Consider the following 27,538-nt stretch of genomic DNA (forward strand, 5'->3'; position numbering starts at 1 on the left):
GGGGTATATGGATGAAACACACTGGGAATGGGGAGTGGAATCTAATGAGGAATAGTGAATTATAGAGAAGGGACACAGTGGGGAACAGCAAGATGTAGAGGGGAGGCACTGAAAAACAGTGGGATATACAATGGGGCCCATTGGGGAGTAGTTGGATAATAGAGGGATATAAAGGGGGCAAAGTATATCAGACTTTTCTCCTGGGGAGCATTGAATTTCTATTAATGCCAAATTGTTGGAATTTGGATCGGATATCGGAACTGATCTTGTTAATATTGAAACCATATCAGCGTTAATATTCGGAAGAATCAGAGGTACTTCAGTGCTGATATTGGGGAGTATCAGACCAAATCAATGTTGACAGCAATGAGTACTGGACCAATATCAATGCTGATATTGAAGTGTGTTAGTGTAAACCTGGGGAGTATTGGACCTGTTTTTGAGTTGATTTTGGTTGGGATATATCATTGATGCTGGTAATGAGGTAGGTAAACAGACTTGTTTTGGTGTGGGTACTGGTGATAATTATTCTTGCTTGAGTGATGGTATTGTGTTAATTTTTCTTGTATTGGTATCCTTATGCTAATGCCGGTCCCAGGTTTTTCCAGAAGCAAAATACTGCAGATGCTGGAAATCTGAAAAAAAACCAGAAAATGCTGGAAATACTCAGCAGGTCTGGCAGCATCTGTGGAGAGAGAAACAGAGTTAATATTTCAGGTCAGTGACTTTTCATCAGAACTGAAACAGATTCTGATGAAGGGTAAACAACCTAAAACGTTAACTCTATTTCTCTCTCCACAGATGCTGCCAGATCTGCTGAGTATTTCCAGCATTTTCTGTTTTTGTTCCATGTCTTTCCAGGCTTTACAGCATTGCTAACCACATTTTAGGAGGAACTTGTTGCTATCAGACAGAGTTGGGGCAACACCTACCCTCTGAAGATGGTGTACTCTTCACATCAGAAGCATCTGAAACAGGTTCATCTGAGACAGGTGAAAAATCTGAAAGAAGATAAGTGTAGAACACAGGTTACATTGTTTTGGAAGCATCTGACCCTCTAACTGCCCATGCGAGCAGAATATCATAGAAAATACCTTACTTAATTTAACACCCTTCTCACTGAGTTTTGAGAACCCAAAACAGCTCTTTCAGGTTAAACTCACTACAGCAGAAATCCAGATCAGCACAACTAACTCTACAGCCTTAATCCAGATCATTAAAATTAACTTTACAGCACTAATCCAGATCAGTACAATTAACCCTAAAACACTAATCCGGATCAGTACAATTAACTTTACAGCACTAATCCGGATCATTAAAATTAACTTTACAGCACTAATCCAGATCAGTACAATTAACCCTAAAACACTAATCTGGATCAGTGCAATTAACCCTAAAACACTAATCCAGATCAGTACAATTAACACTTCAGCACTAATCCGGGTTGGCATCCTTCCATCTATGAAAGATGAGGACATGCAGCAAACAATCCATTCAGGAGGGGTGTCTTCTCTTGGTGCACCTTTGTTGATGGCTGTGAAGGCCAATCCTTGAGAGACAGGTTCTGTCACAAGTGCTACAGGTGAAGCTGCCAAGTGACGTTGTGAGTTGTTGTTTTTGACTTTAGTGCTTGTTGCCAAGCTGCTGTAGCAAATGGGCATTGTGGTAGTACCTACCAGTCCACAGGACATGTAACCTTTTCCTTCTTTCGCCAGCTAGTGACTCCCATGTCATGGTTGCAAGCATCCTTGAAACAAAACTTTAGGCACCCTATTGGTCGTCTGGCCTTGGCTACCTCACCATACAGAAGGTCCTTGGGTATGCAACCATCTTCCATCTGCAGATGTGTCCGATCCACCGAAGCCGCCTCTGTTTGATTAGTGTCAACAAACCTGGGAGCTCTGCCTTTGAGAGGACTGCTGCATTTGTGATTTTGTCCTGCCAGGATATATCCATAATGTGCTGCAGACAGAGAAGATGGAAATTATTGAGCTTTTTTCCCTGGTAGCTGTATGTTGCCCATGTTTCACAGCCATACATCAAGGTGCTGAGAACACAGGCCTTATAAACCATCAGCTTGGTCCTAAGGGTCAGTTTGGTGTTATCCCATTAGTGTGAGCAGTAATCCAGGTGACACAAGAGTTTCTTCAAAAAAACCCACTTCTGCCATAACAGATTATTTGCATGCCCTGATGACCTGGCTACAAAAGCCGCATATAGGGAGGCTGCAGCACTCTGCAAACGGACTGCTAGTGGTCAGCGCTTGCTGAGAGGATACAAACATATGCAAATATGGGAGATATGAGATCCTTTGATGAAGCCTTAAGGTCTGCTCCTGGACCTTCCCACCAGGTGCAGGAATCACTAAAATCTTCGAATGGTACAACCCTGCTCATAGATAAAGAGTCCATCTTGCGGCGATGGCCAGAACACTTGAGAGCATATTTGGTGACCAGCGGATGGTGCGACATCCATTACAAAGATTTCCCAGAGGGAAGTGAAGTCTGAGCTGGATAAGCCACCAACCTGTGAAGAGATCAAGACCGCTACCGCACAATTAAAATCATTCACAGCCCCCTGGAATGGGTGGGATTCTAACCGAGATCTATAAACAGGGAGGAGATGTGATCCTTGATAGGCTTACAGATATATTTACAGCATGCTGGGAGAAAGGGACAGTGCCTCAGGAGCTTTGAGATTGTCCACAAAAACAAGGGAGAGAAGTCTGGCTGTTCAAACTACAGAGGCATCATCTTACCCTCCATTGCAGAACAAATCTTGGCCAGAGTGCTTCTACATAGACTTGTTCCCGAAAATAGCTGAAGAAAGCCTCCCTTAGAGTCATAGCAAATCAGATCCAATAGGGGAACTACAGACATAAATCTTGTTCTGAGATAGATCCAGGAAAAGTGTAGAGAACAAGACATGGGCCTGTAAGTTACTTTTGTGGATCTCACCAAGGCGTTTGATACAGTCAGCTGGGATAGACTTTGGAAGATACTATCTAGATTGGGGTGCCATCCAAGTTTCCTCATCATTCTCCATCAAACCTCATGAAGGACAGAAAGGTCAGGTCAAGCAGAATGAAACCCTCTCAGACATCTTCAATATCACCAATGTGTTAAGCAGTGTTCTGGCACTGACCCTTTTCTCAATTTTCTTCAGTATGATGCTTCAAGAGCCAAAGATAAGCTTGACTGAGGGCATATACATCCACCTCTGAGCAGACGCCAACTACTGGCACAAACCAAAACCACAGAAGAGATTATTGTGGATCTTCTGTTCGCTGCTGATTGTGCCCTTCTGGCACACACAAAGGAGATAATGCAGCTCATTGTAAACTGTTCCTCTGAGGCAGGAAATGTCTTTGTTCTCTCCATTAGCCTAAAGAAAACAGAAGTGCTGTACCAACAACAGCCCCGAGGAAATTACAACGCACCATGATCAGCAGTGACAGTAGAAGAGTTTACCTATCTAGTTAACATTATCTCAAGTGATGCCATTGTCAACAAGGACATAGACAATCGGCTGTCCAAGTCCAACAGCTCTTGAAGCATGACTGACGAAACTATTCACTCTGCACCTCCACTAAAATTCAACTACACAGAGCAGTTGTCATCACCACCCTCTTGTATTGGTCAGAAACATGGGTTCTGCACAGAAAACAAATGTGACTGCTGCAGTGCTTCTATCAAGGCTGCCTTTGATCCATCATGAACATCAGATGGCAGGACTACATCACAAACAATGAAATCCTCAACACAGCAAGTCTGCTCAGCATTGAATGCATTCTCTCACAATGCCAATTGCGTTGGGCAGGACATGTGTCCCACATGGAGCATTTCAGAATGCCAAAAACAGTGCTTTTTAGTGAACTATACTGCAGTAAGCAAGATCGAGGTGCACCTTGCAAATGTCTCAAAGACCAGCTGAAAATACAGCCCTTTCCAGCTGACATTGATCAACTGGTGCGGGAGCAGGAGGCTGCCGACAGAGACTGATGGTGCACAACAGCCAAGTAACATTCACACCACACAAATGCCAGGCAATGACCATCTCCAACAAGAGAGAATCTAACCATCTCCCCTTGACATTCAGTGGCATTGCCATCGCTGAATTCCCCACTGTCAACATCCTAGGGGCTACCATTGATCAGAAACTGAACTGAAGTAGCCATATAAATACCATGGCGACAAGACAGGTCAGAGGCTAGGAATCCTGTGGCGAGTAACTCACCTTCTGACTCCCAAAGCCTGTCCACCATCTACAAGGCACAATTCAGGAGTGTGATGGAATACTCTCCACTTGCCTGGATGGCTGCAGCTCCAACAACACTCAAGAAGCTTGACACCATCCAGGACAAAGCAGCCCGCTTGCTTTGCACCCCATCCACAAACATTCACTCCATCCACCACCGACGCACAGTGGCAGCAGTGTGTACCATCTACAAGATGCACTGCAGCAACGCACCAAGACTCCTTAGACAGCACCTTCCAAACCCGCGACCTCTACCAAGTAGAAGGACAAGGGCAGCAAATCCATGGGAACACCACCACCTGCAAGTTCCCCTCCAAGCCAGACACCATCCTGACTTGGAACGATATCACCGTTCCTTCACTGTCGCTGGGTCAAAATCCTGGAACTCCTTTCCTACCTCACATGGACTGCAGCGGTTCAAAGAACAAAGAACAAAGAACAGTACAGCACAGGAACAGGCCATTCGGCCCTCCAAGCCTGCCCGATCTTGATGCCTATCTAAACTAAAACGTTCTGCACTTCTGGGGACCGTATCCCTCTATTCCCATCCTATTCATGTATTTGTCAAGATGCCTCTTAAACGTCGCTATCGTACCTGCTTCCACCACCTTCCCTGGCAGCAAGTTCCAGGCACTCACCACCCTCTGTGTAAAGAACTTGCCTCGCACATCCCCTCTAAACTTTGCCCCTCGCACCTTAAACCTATGTCCCCTAGTAACTAACTGTTCCACCTGGGAAAAAGCTTCTGACTATCCACTCTGTCCATGCTGCTTATAACTTTGTAAACCTCTATCATGTCGCCCCTCCACCTCCATCGTTCCAGTGAAAACAATCCAAGTTTATCCAACCTCTCCTCATAGCTAATGCCCTCTAGACCAGGAAACATCCGGGTAAACCTCTTCTGTACCCTCTCCAAAGCCTCCACGTCCTTCTGGTAGTGTGGTGACCAGAATTGTACGCAATATTCTAAGTGTGGCCTAACTAAAGTTCTGTACAGCTGCAGCATGACTTGCCAATTTTTATACTCTATGCCCTGACTGATGAAGGCAAGCATGCCGTATGCCTTCTTGACTACCTTATCCACCTGCGTTGCCACTTTCAGTGACCTGTGGACCTGTACACCCAGATCTCTCTGCCTGTCAATACTCCTAAGGGTTCTGCCATTTACTGTATACTTCCCATCCGTTCAAGAAGGAGCTCACCCCCACCTTCTCAAGGGCAATTAGGGATGGGCAATAAATGCTGGCCTAGCTAGTGACTCCCATATCCCATGAATGAAGAAAAAACAGGAACATATCCCACACGTTTTGAATAAACAAACACAAGGCTAATGAGAAAAGGTGAAGACAACGGAAAGTGTTTCCCTATACAGAGCTCCTCCAAACCAGGAGTTCTTGTGCTCGAACTGCTCAAGAGCCTGCAGGTCAAGAATTGGCCTCATCAGTCACAAACAATGAGACCAACTACCACAGAGACAAGCCTTCCCACGATCTTTGCCTGCAAAAAATCTGCAATCATCATTACGAATCCAGATCACTACAATTAACTCTAAAACACTAACACAGGTGAGGTGAGGTGAGGTGAGGTCAAAATGACTGCCTTTGACATCAAGGCAGCTTTTGACTGAATGTTTAGCATCAAGGAGCCCTAGCAAAACTGAAGTCACTGCGTATCAAGGAGAAAACTTTCCACTCGTTGGAGTCATACCTAGCATAAAGGAAGATTATTGTGTTTTTGGAGGTCGATTATCTCAGCCCCAGGACATCACTGCAGGAGTTTCCTCAGCGTAGTGTCGTAGGCCAAACCATCTTCAGCTGCTTCATCAATTACCTTCCCTCCATCAAAAGGTCAGAAGTGGGAATGTTGGCTGATGATTGCAGTGTTAAGTAGAATTTGCAACTCCTCAGATACTGAAACAGTCTGTGCACACATGTAGCAAGACTTGGACAACATTCAGGCTTGGACTTATAAGTGGCAAGTAACATTTATGGAACACAAGCATCAGACAATGACCATCTTTGACAAGAGAGAATCGAACCATCTCCCCTTGACATTCAACAACATTACCATCACTGAATCCCCCACCATCAACGTGCTGGGGGTTACAAATGGCCAGAAACTGACTTGCACCAGCCATTTAAATATTGTGGCTACAAGCGCAGGACAGAGGCTGGGAATTCCGTGGCAAGCAACTCACCTCCTGACTTCCCAAAGCACAAGTCAGGAGTGTGATGGAATACTTTCCACTTGCCTGGATGAATGCAGCTCCAATGACACTCAAGAAGCTCAACACCATCCAGGACAAAGCAGCCTTCTTGATTGGCATCCCATCCACCACCTTAAGCATTCAGTCTCTCCACCACTGATGCACAGTGGCAGCAGTGTATACCTTACACAAGATGCACTGCAACAACTTACCAAGGCTCCTTCACAGCACCTTCCAAATCTGTGATCTCTACACCTAGAAGGACAAAGGCAGCAGATGCACGGGAACACCACCACCTGCAAGTTCCCCTCCAAGTCACACACCATCCTGACTTGGAACTATATCGCCGTTCCTTCACTGTCACTGGGTCAAAATCCTGGAACTCCCTCTCTAACAGCACTGTGGGTGTACATACCCCACATGGACTGCAGCGGTTCAAGAAGGTGACTCATTGCCACCTTCTCAAGGGCAATTAGGGATGAGCAACAAAAACTGGCCGAGACAGTGATGCCCACATCCATGAACAAATTTAAAAATCAAGTTCAAGGAACTCAGCAGCAATAATCCAAATCAGGTCATGGACCTGGCAATTGGAACTACAATTTTCAAAATTTGCCATTGATACCAAATTTAGGGAAATAATTAATACTGAGAAGGACTGCGGCAAATTGCAAGACAACACTAATAAATTTGCAGAATGGTCATGTAATTGGCCGATGAATTTCAGTACAGCTAAGTGTGTGGTGGTGCAGTTTGGCAGGAAGAATAAGGAAACCACATATTCTTCAGAAAGTATGAGTCTAAATGGGGTAGCATAATAAAGTAAAAATAGTGACACAGGTTAATGAGGCCACAAAAAGCAAACAAAGTTTCTTTCTAAAGCATTCAAATGGAAAATGAGAGAAGCTGTGTTCAACTCATATTGGACCTTGGTTAGACCACACTTGCAGTACTGTGAACAGTTACATAGAAACAGAAAATAGGAGCAGGAGTAGGCCATTTGGCCCTTCGAGCCTGCTCCGCCATTCATTATGAATATGGCTGATCATCCAACTCAGTAACCTGTTCCCGCTTTCCCCCAATACCCTTTGATCCCTTTAGACCCAAGAGCTATATCTAACTCCTTTTTGAAAACATACAATGTTCCAACCTCAACTGCTTTCTGTGGTGGTGAATTCCACAGGCTCACCACTCTCTGGGTGAAGAAATTTCTCCTCAACTCAGTCCTGAAAGGTTTACCCCGTATCCTTCGACTATGACCCCTGGTTCTGGACTCCCCCACCATCGGGAACATCCTTCCTGCATCTACCCTGTCAAGTCCTGTGAGAATTTTATAGGTTTCTATGAGATCCCCCCTCACTCTTCTGAACTCCAGCGAATATAATCTTAACTGACTCAATCTCTGCTCATACGTCAGTTCCGCCATCCCAGGAATCAGTCTGGTAAACTTTCATTACACTCCCTCGATAGCAAGAACATCCTTCCTCAGATAAGGAGACCAAAACTGAACACAATATTCCAGGTGTGGCCTCACCAAGGCCCTGTATAATTGCAGCAAGACATGTACCTGTACTCCTGTACTCGAATCCTCTTGTTATGAAGGCCAACATACCATTTGCCTTTTATACCGCCTGTTGCACCTGCATGCTTACCTTCAGTGACTGGTGTATGGGAACACCCAGGTCTCGCTGCATGTTCCCCTCTCTCAGTTTATAGCCGTTCAGATAATAATCTGCCTTCCTGTTTTTGTTACCAAAGTGGATAACTTCACATTTATCCACATTATACTGCATCTGCCATGCATTTGCCCACTCACTCAATTTGTTCAAATCACCCCGAAGCCTCTCTGCATCCTCCTCACAACTCACCCTCCCACCTAGTTTTGTGTCATCTGCAAATTTGGAGATATTACATTTAGTTCCCTCATCTAATTCATTAATATATATTGTGAATAGCTGGGGTCCTAGCACCGATCCCTGCGGTACCCCATTAGTCACAGCCTGCCATTCGGAAAAAGACCCGTTTATTCCTACTCTTTGTTTCCTGTCTGCCAACCAATTTTCTATCCATTGCAATACATTACCCCCAATCCCACGCGCTTTAATTTTACACGCTAATCTCTTAGGTGGGACTTTGTCAAAAGCCTTCTGAAAGTCCAAATAAACCACATCCACTGGCTCCCCCTCATCAACTCTACTAGTTACATCCTCGAAGAATTCTAGTAGATTTGTCAAGCATGATTTCCCTTTCATAAATCCATGCTGACTCTGTCCGATTCTACCACTGTTCTCCAAGTGCTCTGCTATAAAATCTTTGATGATGGACTCTAGAATTTTCCCCACTACCGACGTCAGGCTGACTGGTCGATAATTCCTTGCTTTCTCGCTACCTCCCTTTTTAAATAGTGGGGTTACATTAGCTACCCTCCAATCTGTAGGAATTGTTCCAGAGAGTATAGAATCTTGGAAGATGACCACCAATGCATCCACTATTTCTAGGGCCACTTCCTCAAGTACTCTGGGATGTAGATTATCAGGCCCTGGGGATTTATCGGCCTTCAATCCCATCAATTTCCCCAACACCATTTCTCTAGTAATACTGATTTCCTTCAGTTCTTCCCTCTCACTAAGCCCTGTGTTCCCCAACATTTCTGGTATGATATTTGTGTCCTCCTTTGTGAAGACAGAACCAAAGTATGCATTTAGTTGGTCAGCCATTTCTTTGTTCCCCATAATAAATTCCCCTGTCTTCACCAATCTTTTTGTCTTCACATACCTACAGAAACTTTTACAGTCAGTTTTTATGTTCCCTGCAAGCTTGCTCTCATACTCTATTTTCCCCTTCTTAATCAATCCCTTGGTCCTCCTTTGCTGAATTCTAAACTGCTCCCAATTCTCAGGTCTGTTGTTTTTTCTCACAATTTTGTATGCCTCTTCCTTGGACCTAATGCTATTTCTAATTTCCCTTGTCAGCCATGGTTTGGCTACCTTTCCCGTTTTACTTTTGCGCCAGATAGGAATAAACAATTGTTGCAGTTCATCCATGCGCTCTTTGAATGTTTGCCATTGCCTATCCACCGTCATCCCTTTAAGTAACGTTTCCCAATCCGTCATGGCCAACTCGTGCCTCATACCTTCGTAGTTTCCTTTACTAAGATTCAGGACCCATGTCTCAGAATCAACTACGTCACTCTCCATCTTGATGAAGAATTCTATCTTATTATGGTCGCTCATCCCCAATGGGTCTTGCACCACTAGATTGTCAATTATTCCTTTCTCATTACACAATACCCAGTCTAGGATGGCCTGTTCTCTAGTTGGTTCCTCAATGTATTGGTCCAGAAAACCATCCCGTATATACTCCATGAATTCCTCCAATTTGCCCAATCTATATGCAGATTAAATTCACCCATAATTACAGATGTTCCTTTATTGCATGCATCTCTAATTTCCTGTTTAATGCCATTCCCAACATCACCACTACAGTTTGGGGGTCGATATACAACCCCCACTAACGTTTTTTGCCCCTTAGTGTTTCTCAGCTCTACCCATACAGATTCCACATCGTCAGAGCTAATATCCTTCCTCACTATTGCATTAATTTACTCTTTAACCAGCAATGTAACTCCACCACCTTTTACTTTTTGTCTGTCCTTCCTAAATACTGAATACTCCTGAATGTTCATTTCCCATCCCTGGTCACCCTGCAGCCATGTCTCCATAATCTTGACTATATCATACCCGTTTACATCTATTTGCACGATTAATTCATCCACTTTATTGTGAATGCTCCGTGCGTTAAGGCACAAAGCCTTAAGGCTTGTCTTTTTAACACGACTTGTCCCCTTCCCACTATTTTTCACTGTGGCCCTGTATGATTTTGGCCCTTGATTTCTCTGCCTATCACTTTTCTTATTCCCCTTACTGTCTTTTGTTCTTGTCCTTGATCCCCTCTCCTCTGACTCCTTGCAAAGGTTTCCATCCCCCCGCCATTTTAGTTTAAACCCTCCCCGACCACTCTAGCATCAGTCTCTAATAAATCCAATATGGAATTGAGTAGAAACATTTTTAGCCAGAGAATGGTGAGACTATGGAACATGCCACCATATGGAGTAGTTGAGGTGAATAGCAGAGATGTATTTAAGGAGAAACTGGATCGACATGAGGGGAAAAGGAATAGACGGATATGTTGATAGAGGTAGGATGCATTAGATGAAGAGGGGTGGGAGGAGGTTCATGTGAAGCATGGAACAGTTGGGCTGAATGGACTGTTTCTGGGATTTACATTCTGTGAAATGCTATGTAAATCTACAGCACTAATCCAGAGCAGTATAACTAATGCAATAATCCAGAACTGTGAATTGGTTGAGGGCACCTTGTTCACTCCCAATGGGTGAATATAACACAACTGAGTGAGTACACACATAATGGGGGAATATAACAGCCCACCCTTGTGGGTAGGAACATACTATTGTGTGAATATAACCCTGCTGATGGGTGACCACACAAGCGATGGAGAAGATAAATCACTGTGAGGTGGGTATATTCCCAATGTGTGAATGTATCTCTGGATAGGTCAGTACAGTCCCAATGGCAGCATAGATCTCCAGATGGATAAGCACACTTCTGTTGGGTGAATACATTCCCCTCTGACGGGTGAGTGCATTCCCAATGGGTGAACATAATCTCCCTGATGTGTGTGCTGAATATAATCCCCCAATAGATGAGTACACCCTAATGCGTGTATATAAGCCCCATGACATTTGAATGTACTTCCAATGAGTGAATATAAATTGCTGATGGGTGAGTATAACACCGATGGGTGAATACATTCCTGATGGGAAAGTATTACATAGAATCTACAGCAAAGAAACAGGCCACTCGGCCCAACAGGTCTATGCTGGTATTTCTGCTCCACACAATCTTATAAGTCAGTGGTGGTAATTATGACTTTGTGCGATAGTACCAGACAGCTGTAAATGAATCGACAGCCCGTTTAGGGCTCTTCATAAATTTCAATGGAAATAATAATGGGGGGAGATGTTAAATAGACTTCCAACTTGCTGTCACACGTTTTACACTGCCACACATAAAGCCAAACTCTACTCCGGTGATCTCAGGTAAGAAATGCACACAACTGGCATGAAAAAGCCAAAGTGTGAGACAGAGGAGGTGACTTGTGCCAGTGGCGCCTGTGGGAGAGAGGGCAGCCTCACTAAAGATAGTCTGTCAGACAGAAAGAGCTAAGGTCTGACTTTGTGGACAGGTGCCTGAGATTGTCTGTAACACACAGTTATCGTGAACCTTTTCTCTGTTACCCTAACCGTTATTTGTAAGCTGGGGCGGGGCACAATGGCCGCACAGAGCTGAGCCACAGAATCACCTTCAGGTTTAATGCGATGTGGGGGTGTCACACAATGGAGCAGGAAACCGGGCAGGACCTTTCTGGATTGGATTCTCCCCAAATAATCCAAGCTTTACAAACCAGAGAGTAGGTCACGAAGGGTTACACACATTAGTTCCATGCAAAGTGGTTCCGTATGTTTGAGAATGGTTTAACAGGATTAATCTTCAGGAGAAGGATTTCAAAGCTACAACTAATTGCACATGAAAGATCATGCTGAGAAATTACAGAAAACTGCAGCCCTGGCGTACATGCCAGTGTTTGCGAGAATATTCCATCACTGGCTGCAGCAACGCCCTGAGCCATCTGTGCTAACCCTGCTGTTTCTACCCATCTGAAACACCCATTTTAGAACAAAGCTCCTTTTTCTTCACTGACCTTTTGTCGCTTGGTTTCCTGCCCCAAACTGTGTTGCTGCGGTTACCCCGACTCCGTTTTCTTTCACCTCTGGGAGACCCGGTGCTGTCTTATTGTCCCTGTCTTGATCCACACACGGACTGTGGTCTCCTCTAACCACCGTCTCCATCTCTGCTGCAGCCTGATAGGGTTCTCCTGACGAGTCCTGCAGGGGCTTGCGATCAGCCTCTGTTACACTGCACTGGTACTGATGCTCAGCTAGTCCCACACAGATTCAGCCTGAAAGAAAGGGGGGAGGGGAGAAGGATCAGCTACACGTCTATATTCATGATTAGTGAAGAACTGCACAGGATTTCTTTGCGACTAACGACGGATCTCCTTTAAAATCACTGCAGCATAAATTCCAATACACGGCATTCCCCATTATACGGAGCTCTCCAGCCCCATTTCCATCTGCTACATTGTCAGCTTGCCAACAAAATCCAGCCCTGTAATATTCACAGTGCTGCAGAGAGGCACAGAGCCTTGCTGCACTTTCCAGAAAGATCTAATGCTCACTGCTATAAGTTGCTAAAAATTCACATCTCCATCCTACGCCTTTCTTAAAGGGATGTTTTATACTGATGGCAAGGCCACCATCGTATAACCACAAGGATCATCTCCAGGGTTGTTCATTCTGTACTACTTAAAACCACTACAGGGCACATTCACCACTGGACCTCAATGTTCCAATTTCATGATTGACCTGTGAAGACAAAAACTGTCCTGATGCAGCAGTGACAGTGTACGCAGTTCAAGTCCCTGAGCTGGGTTTCAACCCTTCCTTCCAGAGTAAACTTTACAAACGCACCAATATGCTGCTTTCTCTATCCCTCTCCCTGGCAACAGTCTGCAATTTAGCCCATCTGCTCGCAACCTGGTGTCACATTTGACCCCGAGATGAGCTTCTGACCTCATATTCATGTCATCACTAAGACTGCCTATTTCCACCTCTGTAACTTCGCCCGACTTTGCTCCTGTCTCAGCTCATCTGCTGCTGAAACCCTCATTCATGCCTTCGTTATTTCCAGACTTGACTATTCCAATGCACTCCTGGCTGGTCTCACACATTCTACTCTCCATAAACTTGAGATCATTCAAAACTCTGCTACCCAGGTCCCGTTCCCCTATCACCCCTGTGCTTGATGATCTACATTGGCTCCTGGTCAAGCAACATCTCGATTTTAAAATTCTCATCCTTGTTTTCAAATCCCTCCATGTTCTCCCCCCTCCCTAACTCTGTCATCTTCTCCAGCCCCACGACCTTCCGAGATCTCTCTGCTCCTCTAATTCCGGCCTCTAGAGCATCCCTGATTTTAATTGCTCCACCATTGGTGGCTGTGCCTTCCGTTGCCTCAGTCCTAAGCTCTGCTACACCCTCCCTACACCTCTCAGCCTCTCTACCTCACTTTCCTCCTTTAAGACACTCCTTAAAACCTTTGACCAAGCTGTTGGTCATCTGACCTAATGTCTCCTTTTGTGGCTCGGTGTTATATTTTGTTTTATAATGCTTCTTATAAAGCACCTTGGGACATTTTATCACATTAAAGGAGCTATATAAATATAGGTTGTTGTTGTTTTGCTTTTGCCTACTTCTGAGCATATCGCCTTGTGTGGTCCTGAGCTCCACAGACCAGGAGAGTACCGTCTGGTGTGGTCCTGAGCCTCACAGACCGGGAAAACACCGTCTGGTGTGGTCCTGAGCCTCACAGACCGGGAAAACACCGTCTGGTGTGGTCCTGAGCCTCACAGACCGGGAGAGCACCGTCCGGTGTGGGCCTGGGCCACACAGACCGGGAGAGCACCGTCCGGTGTGGTCCTGGGCCACACAGACCGGGAGAGCACCGTCCGGTGTGGGCCTGGGTCCCACAGACCGGGAGAGCACCGTACGGTGTGGTCCTGAGCCCCACAGACCGGGAGAGCACCGTCCGGTGTGGTCCTGAGTCCCACAGACCAGGAGAGCACCGTCCGGTGTGGTCCTGAGTCCCACAGACCAGGAGAGCACTGTCCGGTGTGGTCCTGAGCCCCACAGACCAGGAGAGCACAGTCCAGTGTGGTCCTGAGTCCCACAGACCAGGAGAGCACCGTCCGGTGTGGTCCTGAGTCCCACAGACCAGGAAAGCACCGTCCGGTGTGGTCCTGAGTCCCACAGACCAGGAGAGCACTGTCCGGTGTGGTCCTGAGTCCCACAGACCAGGAGAGCACTGTCCGGTGTGGTCCTGAGCCCCACAGACCAGGAGAGCACAGTCCAGTGTGGTCCTGAGTCCCACAGACCAGGAGAGCACCGTCCGGTGTGGTCCTGAGCCCCACAGACCAGGAGAGCACAGTCCAGTGTGGTCCTGAGTCCCACAGACCAGGAGAGTACCGTCCGGTGTGGTCCTGAGTCCCACAGACCAGGAGAGCACAGTCCAGTGTGGTCCTGAGCCCCACAGACCAGGAGAGTACCGTCCGGTGTGGTCCTGAGTCCCACAGACCAGGAGAGTACCTTTCAGCATTGGGCTGAGTAGGAGGGCGCTGAATTGCTCTCAGCTCTCCACTGTTAGCTGACCTTGATTGGAGAGGGAAACATCAGCCAGGGTTTCTGCTGTGAGAAGATGGAAAGCACAGCACTGAATAGACCAACTGAAGTGAGGCAGAGTAGAGATGTTGATACTGGTTGAGGCGAGGTGGGGATGTTCAGCTGGCCTTCACTCTCATGCAATTTGGGCAAATATTGTGGAATGGTACTGGGCAGGGACCATTCTCAGGTACACTTCCAAGACAATTGCCAGGTAAATTATGCAGACACTGACTCTCACTGGGATACAGTTCCACACACACTGACTCTCACTGGGGAACAGTTCCACACACACTGACTCTCACTGGGGAACCGTTCCACACACACTGACTCTCACTGGGGAACAGTTCCACACACACTGACTCTCACTGGGGAACAGTTCCACACACACTGACTCTCACTGGGGAACCGTTCCACACACACTGACTCTCACTGGGATACAGTTCCACACACACTGACTCTCACTGGGTGACAGTTGCACAGACACTGACTCTCACTGGGGAACCGTTCCACACACACTGACTCTCACTGGGGAACAGTTCCACACACACTGACTCTCACTGGGGAACAGTTCCACACACACTGACTCTCACTGGGTGACAGTTCCACAGACACTGACTCTCACTGGGGTACAGTTCCACAGACACTGACTCTCACTGGGATACAATTCCACACACACTGACTCTCACTGGGGAACAGTTCCACACACACTGACTCTCACTGGGGTACAGTTCCACAGACACTGACTCTCACTGGGATACAGTTCCACAGACACTGACTCTCACTGGGGTACAGTTCCACAGACACTGACTCTCACTGGGATACAGTTCCACACACACTGACTCTCACTGGGGTACAGTTCCACAGACACTGACTCTCACTGGGGTACAGTTCCACAGACACTGACTCTCACTGGGATACAATTCCACACACACTGACTCTCACTGGGGAACAGTTCCACACACACTGACTCTCACTGGGGTACAGTTCCACAGACACTGACTCTCACTGGGATACAGTTCCACACACACTGACTCTCACTGGGTGACAGTTCCACAGACACTGACTCTCACTGGGGTACAGTTCCACAGACACTGACTCTCACTGGGATACAATTCCACACACACTGACTCTCACTGGGGAACAGTTCCACACACACTGACTCTCACTGGGGTACAGTTCCACAGACACTGACTCTCACTGGGATACAGTTCCACACACACTGACTCTCACTGGGGTACAGTTCCACACACACTGACTCTCACTGGGTGACAGTTCCACACACACTGACTCTCACTGGGGTACAGTTCCACAAACACAGACTCTCACTGGGGAACAGTTCCACACACACTGACTCTCACTGGGGAACAGTTCCACACACACTGACTCTCACTGGGGTACAGTTCCGCACACACTGACTCTCACTGGGGAACAGTTCCACACACACTAACTCTCACTGGGGTACAGTTCCACAGACATTGACTCTCACTGGGATACAGTTCCACAGACACTGACTCTCACTGGGGTACAGTTCCACAGACATTGACTCTCACTGGGGTACAGTTCCACACACACTGATTCTCACTGGGATACAGTTCCACAGACACTGACTCTCACTGGGGTACAGTTCCACAGACACTGACTCTCACTGGGGTACAGTTCCACACACACTGACTCTCACTGGGGTACAGTTTCACAGACATTGACTCTCACTGGGGTACAGTTCCACACACACTGATTCTCACTGGGATATAGTTCCGCAGACACTGACTCTCACTGGGGTACAGTTTCACAGACAGTGATTCTCACTGGGATGCTGTTCTATGGGTGCTGTTCTCCCTCTGATACTCAACTGCGTGGTATTCTCCCTTGTGAACCCCTGTCAGAGCAGATGCCCAAGGCCAATGTTGTTGCCTCAGCACATGCCAGTTAATTGAGAGCAGAGCGAGGCTGGTGGGGCTTCTTTAAATACAGTCTCTGGTGCCTGTTCCTTTACTGCGCTGGTGTGAAATTCTGCATTTCTCATGCTGCTGTCCAGTGGCTCTTTCCCAAACAATTGTGGTTTTTGTGTTCAGGTAGCTACAAATTAAGGGCAGTTTACATGATGAACGGGCACACACTTGGACTGTCCACATAACTGCACGATGGATTGGGACAGAGGGATGTTTCATTCCGTCAGTCTGGCCTGATGCCATCCACTCTAAATGTGCTGTCCCACTGTCCTACCCACTTCTACATTCCATTTAAAAAAACACTACTCACAGCGCACGATAAGGCTGAGCTTCAGGCAAGAACTGGAATCATTGTGGGCACCGAGCTATCAGGCGGAGCAGCAGAGAAGGCCGTGGCTATCAGTCTGTGAGACGCCACCAGCCAAAGAGGGTGTGTTCAGTGCTGAGCAGTGCCAAGCATTAGATAAGTGTCTATTATGGGCAGGGTTAGATTACACGGAAACAGGCAGGAGCTGCAGTTGGGTTCGATTGCAGGAACAGAGCTGACAGGAGTCTGACATGTTGCTCTAATTAATGCAGCAAGCAGAGAGACTGGCTAAGGTTCAGCTTCCCAAGCAAAAAGAGAGAAATAAAATAGCTACATTCTTCTGCTGAATGGATCAGACTGCCTGCAGCTCACAGCATGCATTCAGTGAACCAGCAGTTCCATGCTGACACCCTGACAATTGCTCAGCTCGATGGTTCTGGAAGCTGTTGGATAAATAATCTCCAGGAGGGAGGTTGGTGCTCCTGGTTTGTTTAACATGCCGAGCACAGCGAGACTGGAGGATCCTCCAAACTGAGTCCTGCCACACATTGAAAGTACACAGCTCCTGCAGACGGGGATAAGTTAATGACAGCTAACAACAGGCATTCAAATTACTGACGTTACCAGTCCAAGATGTATGTTCCGAGGCCGAGCGCTCGCAGGACATACTCCAGGCCGTTAACTGGAATCTTGTCCACTGGTGGCCTGCTGAAGTTTGCTGGGTCAGTATGACGGTCCTTCACTAGATAGGGCCAAAGGGTCACTGCAGAAAACATTGGCATCCCACACTGAATGCCCCATGTGGTTCCCCCTTCAATCCTGGGTGTGGGGGCTGATCCGGAAAACTGTCGGGAAACAACGGGCTCATGTATTGGGTGCAAGCTTCAGATCGGTGCAGTTTTTCTGACTCACACCTGCACCAGTTTTATCCTGGGCCCTACATCGACACCCCGCCTTCCAAGGGGTCAGTGGAAACTCAGCACCCTAAAAGACCAAGGAAGATTTCTCAAATCATGCTGATATATTGCATACCAGGGCCCAGTCTTTCACTGAAGTTTTCTGCAGAAGCCAACATTCACTGCTCTCCATATATACATTGTTATACCCAGTAACACAATTGGAGTGTAAGACAGGGTGTGTTATTTTTTATTCGTTCATGGGGGTGATAGTTTCTCGGGGGAATGCAGCAAGAGCCAAGTCTGTGGCACCACGGGTGGCTCAGCTGCACAGGAGTGAAGGAAAAGGAGTGGGAGAACTATAGTGATGGGAGATTCTATCGTAAGGGGTACAGATAGGTGTTTCTGTGATCACAAACATGACTCCAGGATGGTATGTTGCCTCCCTGATGCGAGGGTCAAAGATTTCACGGAGCGCTGGGGGTCAGAGGTCATGATACACACTGGTACCAATGACATAGGTAGAAAGATGGATGAGGTCCTGCAACAAGAATTTAGGGAGCTAGGGAGCAGATTAAAAAGCAGGACCTCAAAGGCTGTAATCTCTGGATTACTCCCGGTGCTACCTGCTCGTGCGTATAGGAATAGAAGGAAAGAGCAGATGAATGTGTGGTTGAGGAGATGGTGCAGGAGGGAGGGCTTTAGTTTCCTGGATCACTGGGTCTGTTTCTGGCGAAGGTGGGACCTGTACAGGTTGAACGGGTTGCACCTGAACCTGAACGGGACCAACATCCTTGCTGGGAGGTTTGCCAGTGCTGTTGGGGGGAGGGGTTAAACTAATTTGGCAGGGGGTTGAGATACAGAGTGGAGGTACAGTAGGGGGTGATGCACAGTCAAATATAGAAGAGAAACTGAGTCAGTCTGGAAGGCAGAGTAAATATAGACCTGTTAAAGCACAAGCGAATAATGCAAGGCTAGATGCATCTATTTTAAGGCAAAGAGTCTTACTAGTCTTCTTCTTTGGCCTCCTTGTCTCGAGAGACAATGGGTAAGCACCTAGAGGTGGTCAGTGGTTTGTGAAGCAGCATCTGGAGTGGCTAAAAAGGCCAATTCTAGAGTGACAGACTCTTCCACAGGTGCTGCAGATAAGATTGGATGTCGGGGCTGTTACACAGTTGGCTCTCTCCTTGCACTTCTGTCTTTTTTCCTGCCAACAGCTAAGTTTCTTCGACTCACCACTCTTTAGCCCCGCCTTTATGGCTGTCCACCAGCTCTGGCGATCACTGGCAACTGACTCCCACGACTTGTGATCAATGTCACAGGACTTCATGTCGCGTTTGCAGACGTCTTTAAAGTGGAGACATGGACAGCCGGTGGGTCTGATACCAGTGGCGAGCTCGCTGTACAATGTGTCCTTGGGGATCCTGCCACCTTCCATGTGGCTCACATGGCCAAGCCATCTCAAGCGCCGCTGGCTCAGTAGAGTATATGCTGGGGATGTTGGCCGCCTCGAGGACTTCTGTGTTGGAGATACGGTCCTGCAACCTGATGCCAAGGATTCTCCGGAGGCAGCGTAGATGGAATGAATTGAGACGTTGCTCTTGGCTGACATACGTTGTCCAGGCCTCGCTGCCGTACAGCAAGGTATTGAGGACACAAGCTTAATACACTTGGACTTTTGTGTTCCGTATCAGTGCGCCATTTTCCCACATTCTCTTGGCCTGTCTGGACATAGCAGCGGACACCTTTCCCATGTGCTTGTTGATTTCTGCATCGAGAGACAGGTTGGTGGTGATAGTTGAGCCGAGGTAGGTGAACTCTTGAACCACTTCCAGAGCGTGGTCGCCGATATTGATGGATGGAGCATTTCTGAGGTCCTGTCCCATTATGTTCGTTTTCTTGAGGCTGATGGTTAGGCCAAATTCATTGCAGGCAGCCGCAATCCTGTCGATGAGTCTCTGCAGACACTCTTCAGTGTGAGATGTTAATGCAGCATCATCAGCAAAGAGGAGTTCCCTGATGAGGACCTTCCGTACTTTGGTCTTCGCTCTAAGACGGGCAAGGTTGAACAACCTGCCACCTGATCTTGTGTGGAGGAAAATTCCTTCCTTTGAAGACTTGTGACAGCAGCAGGGAGAAGAAGATCCTAAACAGTGTAGGTACGAGAACACAGCCCTGTTTCATGCCACTCAGGATAGGAAAGGGATCTGATGAGGCGCCGCTATGCTTAATTGTGCCTTTCATATTGTCATGGAATGTCCATTCCCTGGTGCGCAGTAAAGTTAGACTCAAACCGAAGAAGCTACTTCACTCCAAGCAGAAGGGCCCCCCAAGCAACAACACTAACAGAATTTCTTATCCACAGCTGTTACATAAGTTTCTAAATTCACTTGAAAAAGCCCTTCAAAACACTCCTACAGGGGATGCAGAGCCCAAGTGGGCCCACATCAGAGACGCCATCTATGACTCAGCAATGATCACCTATGGCAAACGTGTGAAGCGGAATGCAGACTGGTTTCAATCTCACTTTGAAGAGCTGGAACCTGTCATAGCCGCTAAGCTGCTGAACTACAAGAAAGCCCCCAGTGAGTTAACATCCGTAGCGCTTAAAGCAGCCAGAAGCACTGCACAAAGAACAGCCAGGCGCTGTGCAAACGACTACTGGCAACACCTATGCAGTCATATTCAGCTGGCCTCCGACACCGGAAACATCAGAGGAATGTATGATGGCATTAAGAGAGATTTTGGGCCAACCATCAAGAAGATTGCCCCCCTCAAGTCTAAATCAGGGGACATGATCACTGACCAATGCAAACAAATGGACTGCTGGTTGGAGCTCTACCTAGAACTGTACACCAGGGAAAATGCTGTCGCTGATGCCTCCCTCAATGCAGCCCAGTCTCTGCCAGTCATTGATGAGCTGGACGAACAGCCAACAAAATCGGAACTCAGTGATGCCATTGATTCCCTAGTCAGTGGAAAAGCCCCTGGGAAGGACGGCATTACCCCTGAAATAATCAAGAGTGCCAAGCCTGCTATACTCTCAAAACTCCATGAAATGCTTTGCCTGTGCTGGGATAAGGGAGCAGTACCACAGGACATGCGCGATGCCAATATCATCACCCTCTATAAGAACAAAGGTGACCGCGGTGACTGCAACAACTACCCTGGAATCTCCCTGCTCAGCATAGTGGGGAAAGTCTTCGCTCGAGTCAATCATCTGAGCTCCAAGACATCATTGCAGGAGTTCCTCAGGGTAGTGTCCTAGGCTCAACCATCTTCAGCTGCTTCATCAATGACCGTCCTTCAATCATAAGGTCAGAAGTGGGGGTGTTCGCTGATGATTGCACAATGTTCAGCACCATTCGTGACTCCTCAGATACTGAAGCAGTCTGTGTAGAAATGCAGCAAGACCTGGACAATATCCAGGATTGGGCTGATAAGTGGCAAGTAACATTCGTGCCACACAAGTGCCAGGCAATGACCATGTCCAACAAGAGAGAACCTAACCATCTCCCCTTGACATTCAACGGCATTACCATCGCTGAATTCCCCACTATCTACATCCTAGGGGCTACCATTGACCAGAAACTGAACTGGATTAGCCATATAAATATCATGGATACAAGAGCAGGTCAGAGGCTAGGAATCCTGAGGCGAGTAACTCACCTCCTGATTCCCCAAAGCCTGTCCACCATCTACAAGGCACAAGTCAGGAGTGCGATGGAATACTCTCCACTTGCCTGGATGGGTGCAGCTCCAACAACACTCAAGAAGCTCGACACCATCCAGGAGAAAGCAGCCCACTTGATTGGCACCCCACCTACAAACATTCACTCTCTCCACCACCGACACACAGTGGCAGCAGTGTGTACCATCTACATGATGCACTGCAGCAATGCACCAAGGCTCCTTAGACAGCACCTTCCAAACCCATGACCTCTACCACCTTGAAGGACAAGGGCAGCAAATACATGGGAACATCACCACCTGCAAGTTCCCCTCCAAGTCACACACCACCCTGACTTGGAACTATATCGCCGTTCCTTCACTGTCGCTGGGTCAAAATCCTGGAACTCCCTTCCTAACAGCACTGCATGTATACCTACCCCAAATGGACTGCAGCGGTTCAAGAAGGCAGCTCACCACCACCTTCTCAAGGGCAATTAGGGATGGCCAATAAATGCTGGCCTGGCCAGTGATGTCTACATCCCATGAATGAATAAAAAAAAAAATTACATGGTGGCAGCTGTGGTGAAAAGACAAGATCCAAGATTGAAAACCACAGAAAAACAGATTTAAAAACTACCTACAGCTAAAAGAGAGAAGGTTAAAAGAAATAAAAGGGAAATACTGCAGATGCTGGAAATTTGAAACAAAAACAAAAAGTGCTAGAAATACTCAGCAGGTCTGGTAGTATCTGTGAGAGATAAGCAAAGATAATGTTTCAGGTCTGTAACCTTTCATCAGAAGTTAAAAGAAACACTGGCCCAAACAATGTAAAGAAAAATAAACTCACCTCAAGCTGTCGAAGACAGAACTGAATGACAGGCTGCAAATCAGTCACTGCGATCAGGTGAGTGAGAATCTCCATTGAACAAAAAAAAGTTTTGAGATGCTTCCAAAGTTGATAATTTTTAAAGGCTCAGTTAAAAAAAAGGAAAACCCAATCCCTATCCCTATCTCAAGCTGATCGATTGTTTTGAAAAGCTCCCCCAGGGTGATCAGGTCCACAGCTCACAGCTAGAGCTATAAATAGAAACGCTACAGAGCCTTCACTCACTTAGCCGTTTAAAAGAACTCATAAAACCACTCAAGCATGAAGAATTGCCTCTTGAACGGCTGTATAAACAAACCCTAGTTAAAAAAAACACTTGAAATGCCTATTGTACAATTGTATAAACAAACAGACTAGAGTGCTGGAAGCTAGATAAACCGACAAGCTGCCCTTGTCAATCAAACCAGCCAATCCAAAGAACAGAGAATTTTTTAAAGGAAAGCAGTACAGAGTTACAGAAGCAAGTTCTCAAAGCAAGGTTAAAGCAAAAGAATGGCAGGAATATGGACACCAATTTTCACAGCATGAGCTGGAAAGCCTTGGCTGCCCTATCCAAGTTCAAACTGTTCCAACAGAGAACACAATTGTGCTTTACAGACCAAGTCATTATAGAAGCAGAAAAACAGGCTGTAAAGATAATGATAGTGATTGGAAATGAGGGATTGCACAGAATAAATGCCTCAGGCATATCTGAAGAGGACCAGAAAGATTTTGAAAAGATATAGAAAGTGCTGGAAGATCAGCTCAGATTAAGAGTGAATTTTCAAATTCACCACCTAGAGTTGATGTCCTACAGGTAACAGCCACAGGAATCAATAAACCAGCTTGTCAGTGAAGCTGTAGAAAGGGAACAAATGTGATTTCTCAGAAGCTGAGCTGTCAGACTGAATAATGGAGCTAATGATTATGGCAACGCCCTCTGAAGCATTCCAGAAAGAACTCTTGGGGTAAAAGAAAGGTCACAGCATTGATGCACTGCTGGAATATGGCAGGAAATACAAAGCCATTGCAGCTGGACAACAGCACCAGCAAGCACTAGGAGCAGCCAACAGTATCGGCACCATAACCAGGTCAAAAAGAGCAAGCAAGCTGTGTGATAAGTGCGGACTGTCCTGCCCTACATTTCAGCACCTGTGAAAGGTGTGCGGTGCAGAAGGACATTGGGCCTGCCTATGCAGGAGTTCTGGCTCGCAAGACGCAGCCAGAAGCCATGGTAGGACATGAGCCAACAGAAGACAGGCACAGCAACAGGGCAACAGCAGCAACGAAAGTGCCAGAGACCTGCATAATTGTAAGTGGATACATGAATTCCACAGCAAAACAGACCTGAGACAAGACCCAGAGAGAAGTAATTTTCAGCCAGAAGATGAGCAAGTATTCCACATTGTGAATCTGACACATCATGTTAGTGAAGTCCAACAATTGGAAACTTTCACCACAATTAACATTGTGTGTCCAAAGAAAGCTGGAAAACATACACTCAAGGTCAAGATTAACACTGGCACTAGTGCAAATATCCTACCAGTCCGAATCCTCAAAGATATGCACCAGAGTCATTGGAAGTCTACGATACAACCGAAAATTGCCAAGTTATCTGCATATAATGGGTCACCCATCCTGTGCAGTGGCACATTAACAAGGTAATGCAATGCAGCTCTGGCAAATTGGCATGGAAACCACAAACATTCTACTGAGTAGACACAAGCATGGCTTGAGACTGAGCTTCCACTGCAGCAGCCAGACGTTGAGTGGCTTCTGACTGTGCTGCAAGCACAAGATGAAGCCAACAATATTGGCATGATAACCAGGTCAAAAAGAGCAAACAAGCTGTGTGGTAAGTGTGGTTGGTTCCACTAACCGTGAAACTGTCCTGCATTTCAAGAGCTATGTGGTGCAAAAGGACACTAGGCCAGCCTATGCAAGAAATCTGGCTCCAAAGTCGCTGCCAGAAATCACAGTAGGACACAAACAAACAGACGACAGGTGCAGCAACAGGGCAACAGCAGCAAGGAAAATGCCAGAAACCTGCGTAAATGCAAGCTGATACATAAAATCCACAGTGAAACAGACCTGACACAAGACGCAGAGGGAAGCAATTCTCAGCTAGAAGACGAACAGGCATTTCACATTGTGAACCTGACACATCATGCTGGCAAGCACACACTCAGGGTTAAGATTGACACCCGCGCTAGTGCAAATATCCTACCAGTCTGAATCCTGAAGGATATGTACCAGAGTTTTTGAAATCAATGATACAACCGACAACTGCAAAACTATCTGCTGACAATCGGTCACCCATCCCTTGCAGTGGCACGCTAACAATGAAATGCAGCTACAGAAAGTCGGCATGGAAATTACAAATATTTTACCTGGTAGAGACGAGTGGACCAGCAGTGGCAGGACTACCAGTGTGTAAGGACCTCAACATCATAACCATCCACGAGGTCACCAAGGTACCCATTACAGCAGAAAAGACCAAGTGTTCCCACATTGAGTCAGTCCATGACCTACAACAAATGTACCCGGACAGGTTCGACGCCATAGGAGATTTCAAAGGCGATGTAGTACTGCACCTCAGAGAGGATGCAATTCCGTCATTGGACCCTCTCAGAAAGTGCAGCGTGAGCATACAAGAAAAGCTTAAGTGTGAGTTAGATTACATGGAACGTAATGGCATCATCCATCGTGTGCATCATCACACAGACTGGTGCAGCTCAATTACATGTATGTTAAAGAAGGATGGAGCAATCAGTATGTCTAGATCCGAGGTGTCTAAACCGCATCCCAAAGAGATGCCCCCATAAGATTCCAACATTAGAGGAATTGAATCCCAAGTTCACAGGAGATAAATTCTTCTCCAGGTTGGATGCTAAACATGGATATTGGTCAGTACACCTAGCTAAGGAATCTCAGGAAGTCACCGCCTTCAGGACACCATTTGGAAGGTATTGCTTCCAGCGACTACCCTTCAAAGAACAAAGAACAAAGAAAATTACAGCACAGGAACAGGCCCTTCGGCCCTCCAAGCCTGCGCCGATCCAGATCCTCTATCTAAACATGTCGCCTATTTTCTAAGGGTCTGTATCTCTTTGCTTCCTGCCCATTCATGTATCTGTCTAGATACATCTTAAAAGACGCTATCGTGCCCGCGTCTACCACCTCCGCTGGCAACGCGTTCCAGGCACCCACCACCCTCTGCGTAAAGAACTTTCCACGCATATCCCCCCCTAAACTTTACCCCTCTCACTTTCAACTCGTGACCCCTAGTAATTGAATCCCCCACTCTGGGAAAAAGCTTCTTGCTATCCACCCTGTCGATACCTCTCATGATTTTGTACACCTCAATCAGGTCCACCCTCAACCTCCGTCTTTCAAATGAAAATAATCCTAATCTGCTCAACCTCTCTTCATAGCTAGCGCCCTCCATACTAGGCAACATCCTGGTGAACCTCCTCTGCACCCTCTCCAAAGCATCTACATCCTTTTGGTAATGTGGCGACCAGAACTGCACGCTGTATTCCAAATGTGGCCGAACCAAAGTCTTATACAACTGTAACATGACCTGCCAACTCTTGTACTCAATACCCCGTCCGATGAAGGAAAGCATGCCGTATGCCTTCTTGACCACTCTATTGACCTGCGTTACCACCTTCAGGGAACAATGGACCTGAACACCCAAATCTCTCTGTACATCAATTTTCCCCAGGACTTTTCCATTTACTGTATAATTCACTCTTGAATTGGATCTTCCAAAATGCATCACCTCGCATTTGCCCTGATTGAACTCCATCTGCCATTTTTCTGCCCAACTCTCCAATCTATTTATATTCTGCTGTATTCTCTGACAGTCCCCTTCACTATCTGCTACTCCACCAATCTTAGTGTCGTCTGCAAACTTGCTAATCAGACCACCTATACTTTCCTCCAAATCATTTATGTATATCACAAACAACAGTGGTCCCAGCACGGATCCCTGTGGAACACCACTGGTCACACCTCTCCATTTTGAGAAACGCCCTTCCACTGCTACTCTCTGTCTCCTGTTGCCCAGCCAGTTCTTTATCCATCTAGCTAGTATACCCTGGACCCCATGCGACTTCACTTTCTCCATCAGCCTACCATGTGGAACCTTATCAAACGCCTTACTGAAGTCCATGTATATGACATCTACAGCCCTTCCCTCATCAATCAACTTTGTCACTTCCTCAAAGAATTCTATTAAGTTGGTAAGACATGACCTTCCCTGCACAAAACCATGTTGCCTATCACTGATAAGCCCATTTTCTTCCAAATGGGAATAGATCCTATCCCTCAGTATCTTCTCCAGCAGCTTCCCTACCACTGACGTCAGGCTCACCGGTCTATAATTACCTGGATTTTCCCTGCTACCCTTCTTAAACAAGGGGACAACATTAGCAATTCTCCAGTCCTCCGGGACTTCACCCGTGTTTAAGGATGCTGCAAAGATATCTGTCAAGGCCCCAGCTATTTCCTCTCTCGCTTCCCTCAGTAACCTGGGATAGATCCCATCCGGACCTGGGGACTTGTCCACCTTAATGCCTTTTAGAATACCCAACACTTCCTTCCTCCTTATGCCGACTTGACCTAGAGTAATCAAACATCTGTCCCTAACCTCAACATCCGTCATGTCCCTCTCCTCGGTGAATACCGATGCAAAGTACTCATTTAGAATCTCACCCATTTTCTCTGACTCCACGCATAACTTTCCTCCTTTGTCCTTGAGTGGGCCAATCCTTTCTCTAGTTACCCTCTTGCTCCTTATATATGAATAAAAGGCTTTGGGATTTTCCTTAACCCTGTTTGCTAAAGATATTTCATGACCCCTTTTAGCCCTCTTAATTCCTCGTTTCAGATTGGTCCTACATTCCCGATATTCTTTCAAAGCTTCGTCTTTCTTCAGCCTCCTAGACCTTATGTACCTTTTTCCTCTTAGCTAGTCTCACAATTTCACCTGTCATCCATGGTTCCCTAATCTTGCCATTTCT

At 46.7% G+C, this 27,538-nt stretch overlaps 1 protein-coding gene across 3 annotated transcripts in view; it reads right to left on the bottom strand.

Moving 5' to 3' along the window:
• Nucleotides 1–27,538, bottom strand: part of maptb (microtubule-associated protein tau b) — a 554,848-nt gene that overhangs the window by 510,220 nt on the left and 17,090 nt on the right. For all 3 annotated transcript variants that reach the window (XM_068013095.1, XM_068013097.1, XM_068013094.1), the window contains exons 2-3: nucleotides 12,245–12,502; nucleotides 933–1,001 (exon numbers count right to left, since the gene is read on the bottom strand). In XM_068013095.1, coding sequence (XP_067869196.1) covers nucleotides 933–1,001; nucleotides 12,245–12,392 — 217 coding nt within the window. In that variant the 5' untranslated portion in view covers nucleotides 12,393–12,502. The remainder of the gene's footprint in view (nucleotides 1–932; nucleotides 1,002–12,244; nucleotides 12,503–27,538) is intronic.

This window comes from Heterodontus francisci, chromosome 33 (genome assembly GCF_036365525.1).
Source record: "Heterodontus francisci isolate sHetFra1 chromosome 33, sHetFra1.hap1, whole genome shotgun sequence".
Taxonomy (NCBI): domain Eukaryota; kingdom Metazoa; phylum Chordata; class Chondrichthyes; order Heterodontiformes; family Heterodontidae; genus Heterodontus; species Heterodontus francisci.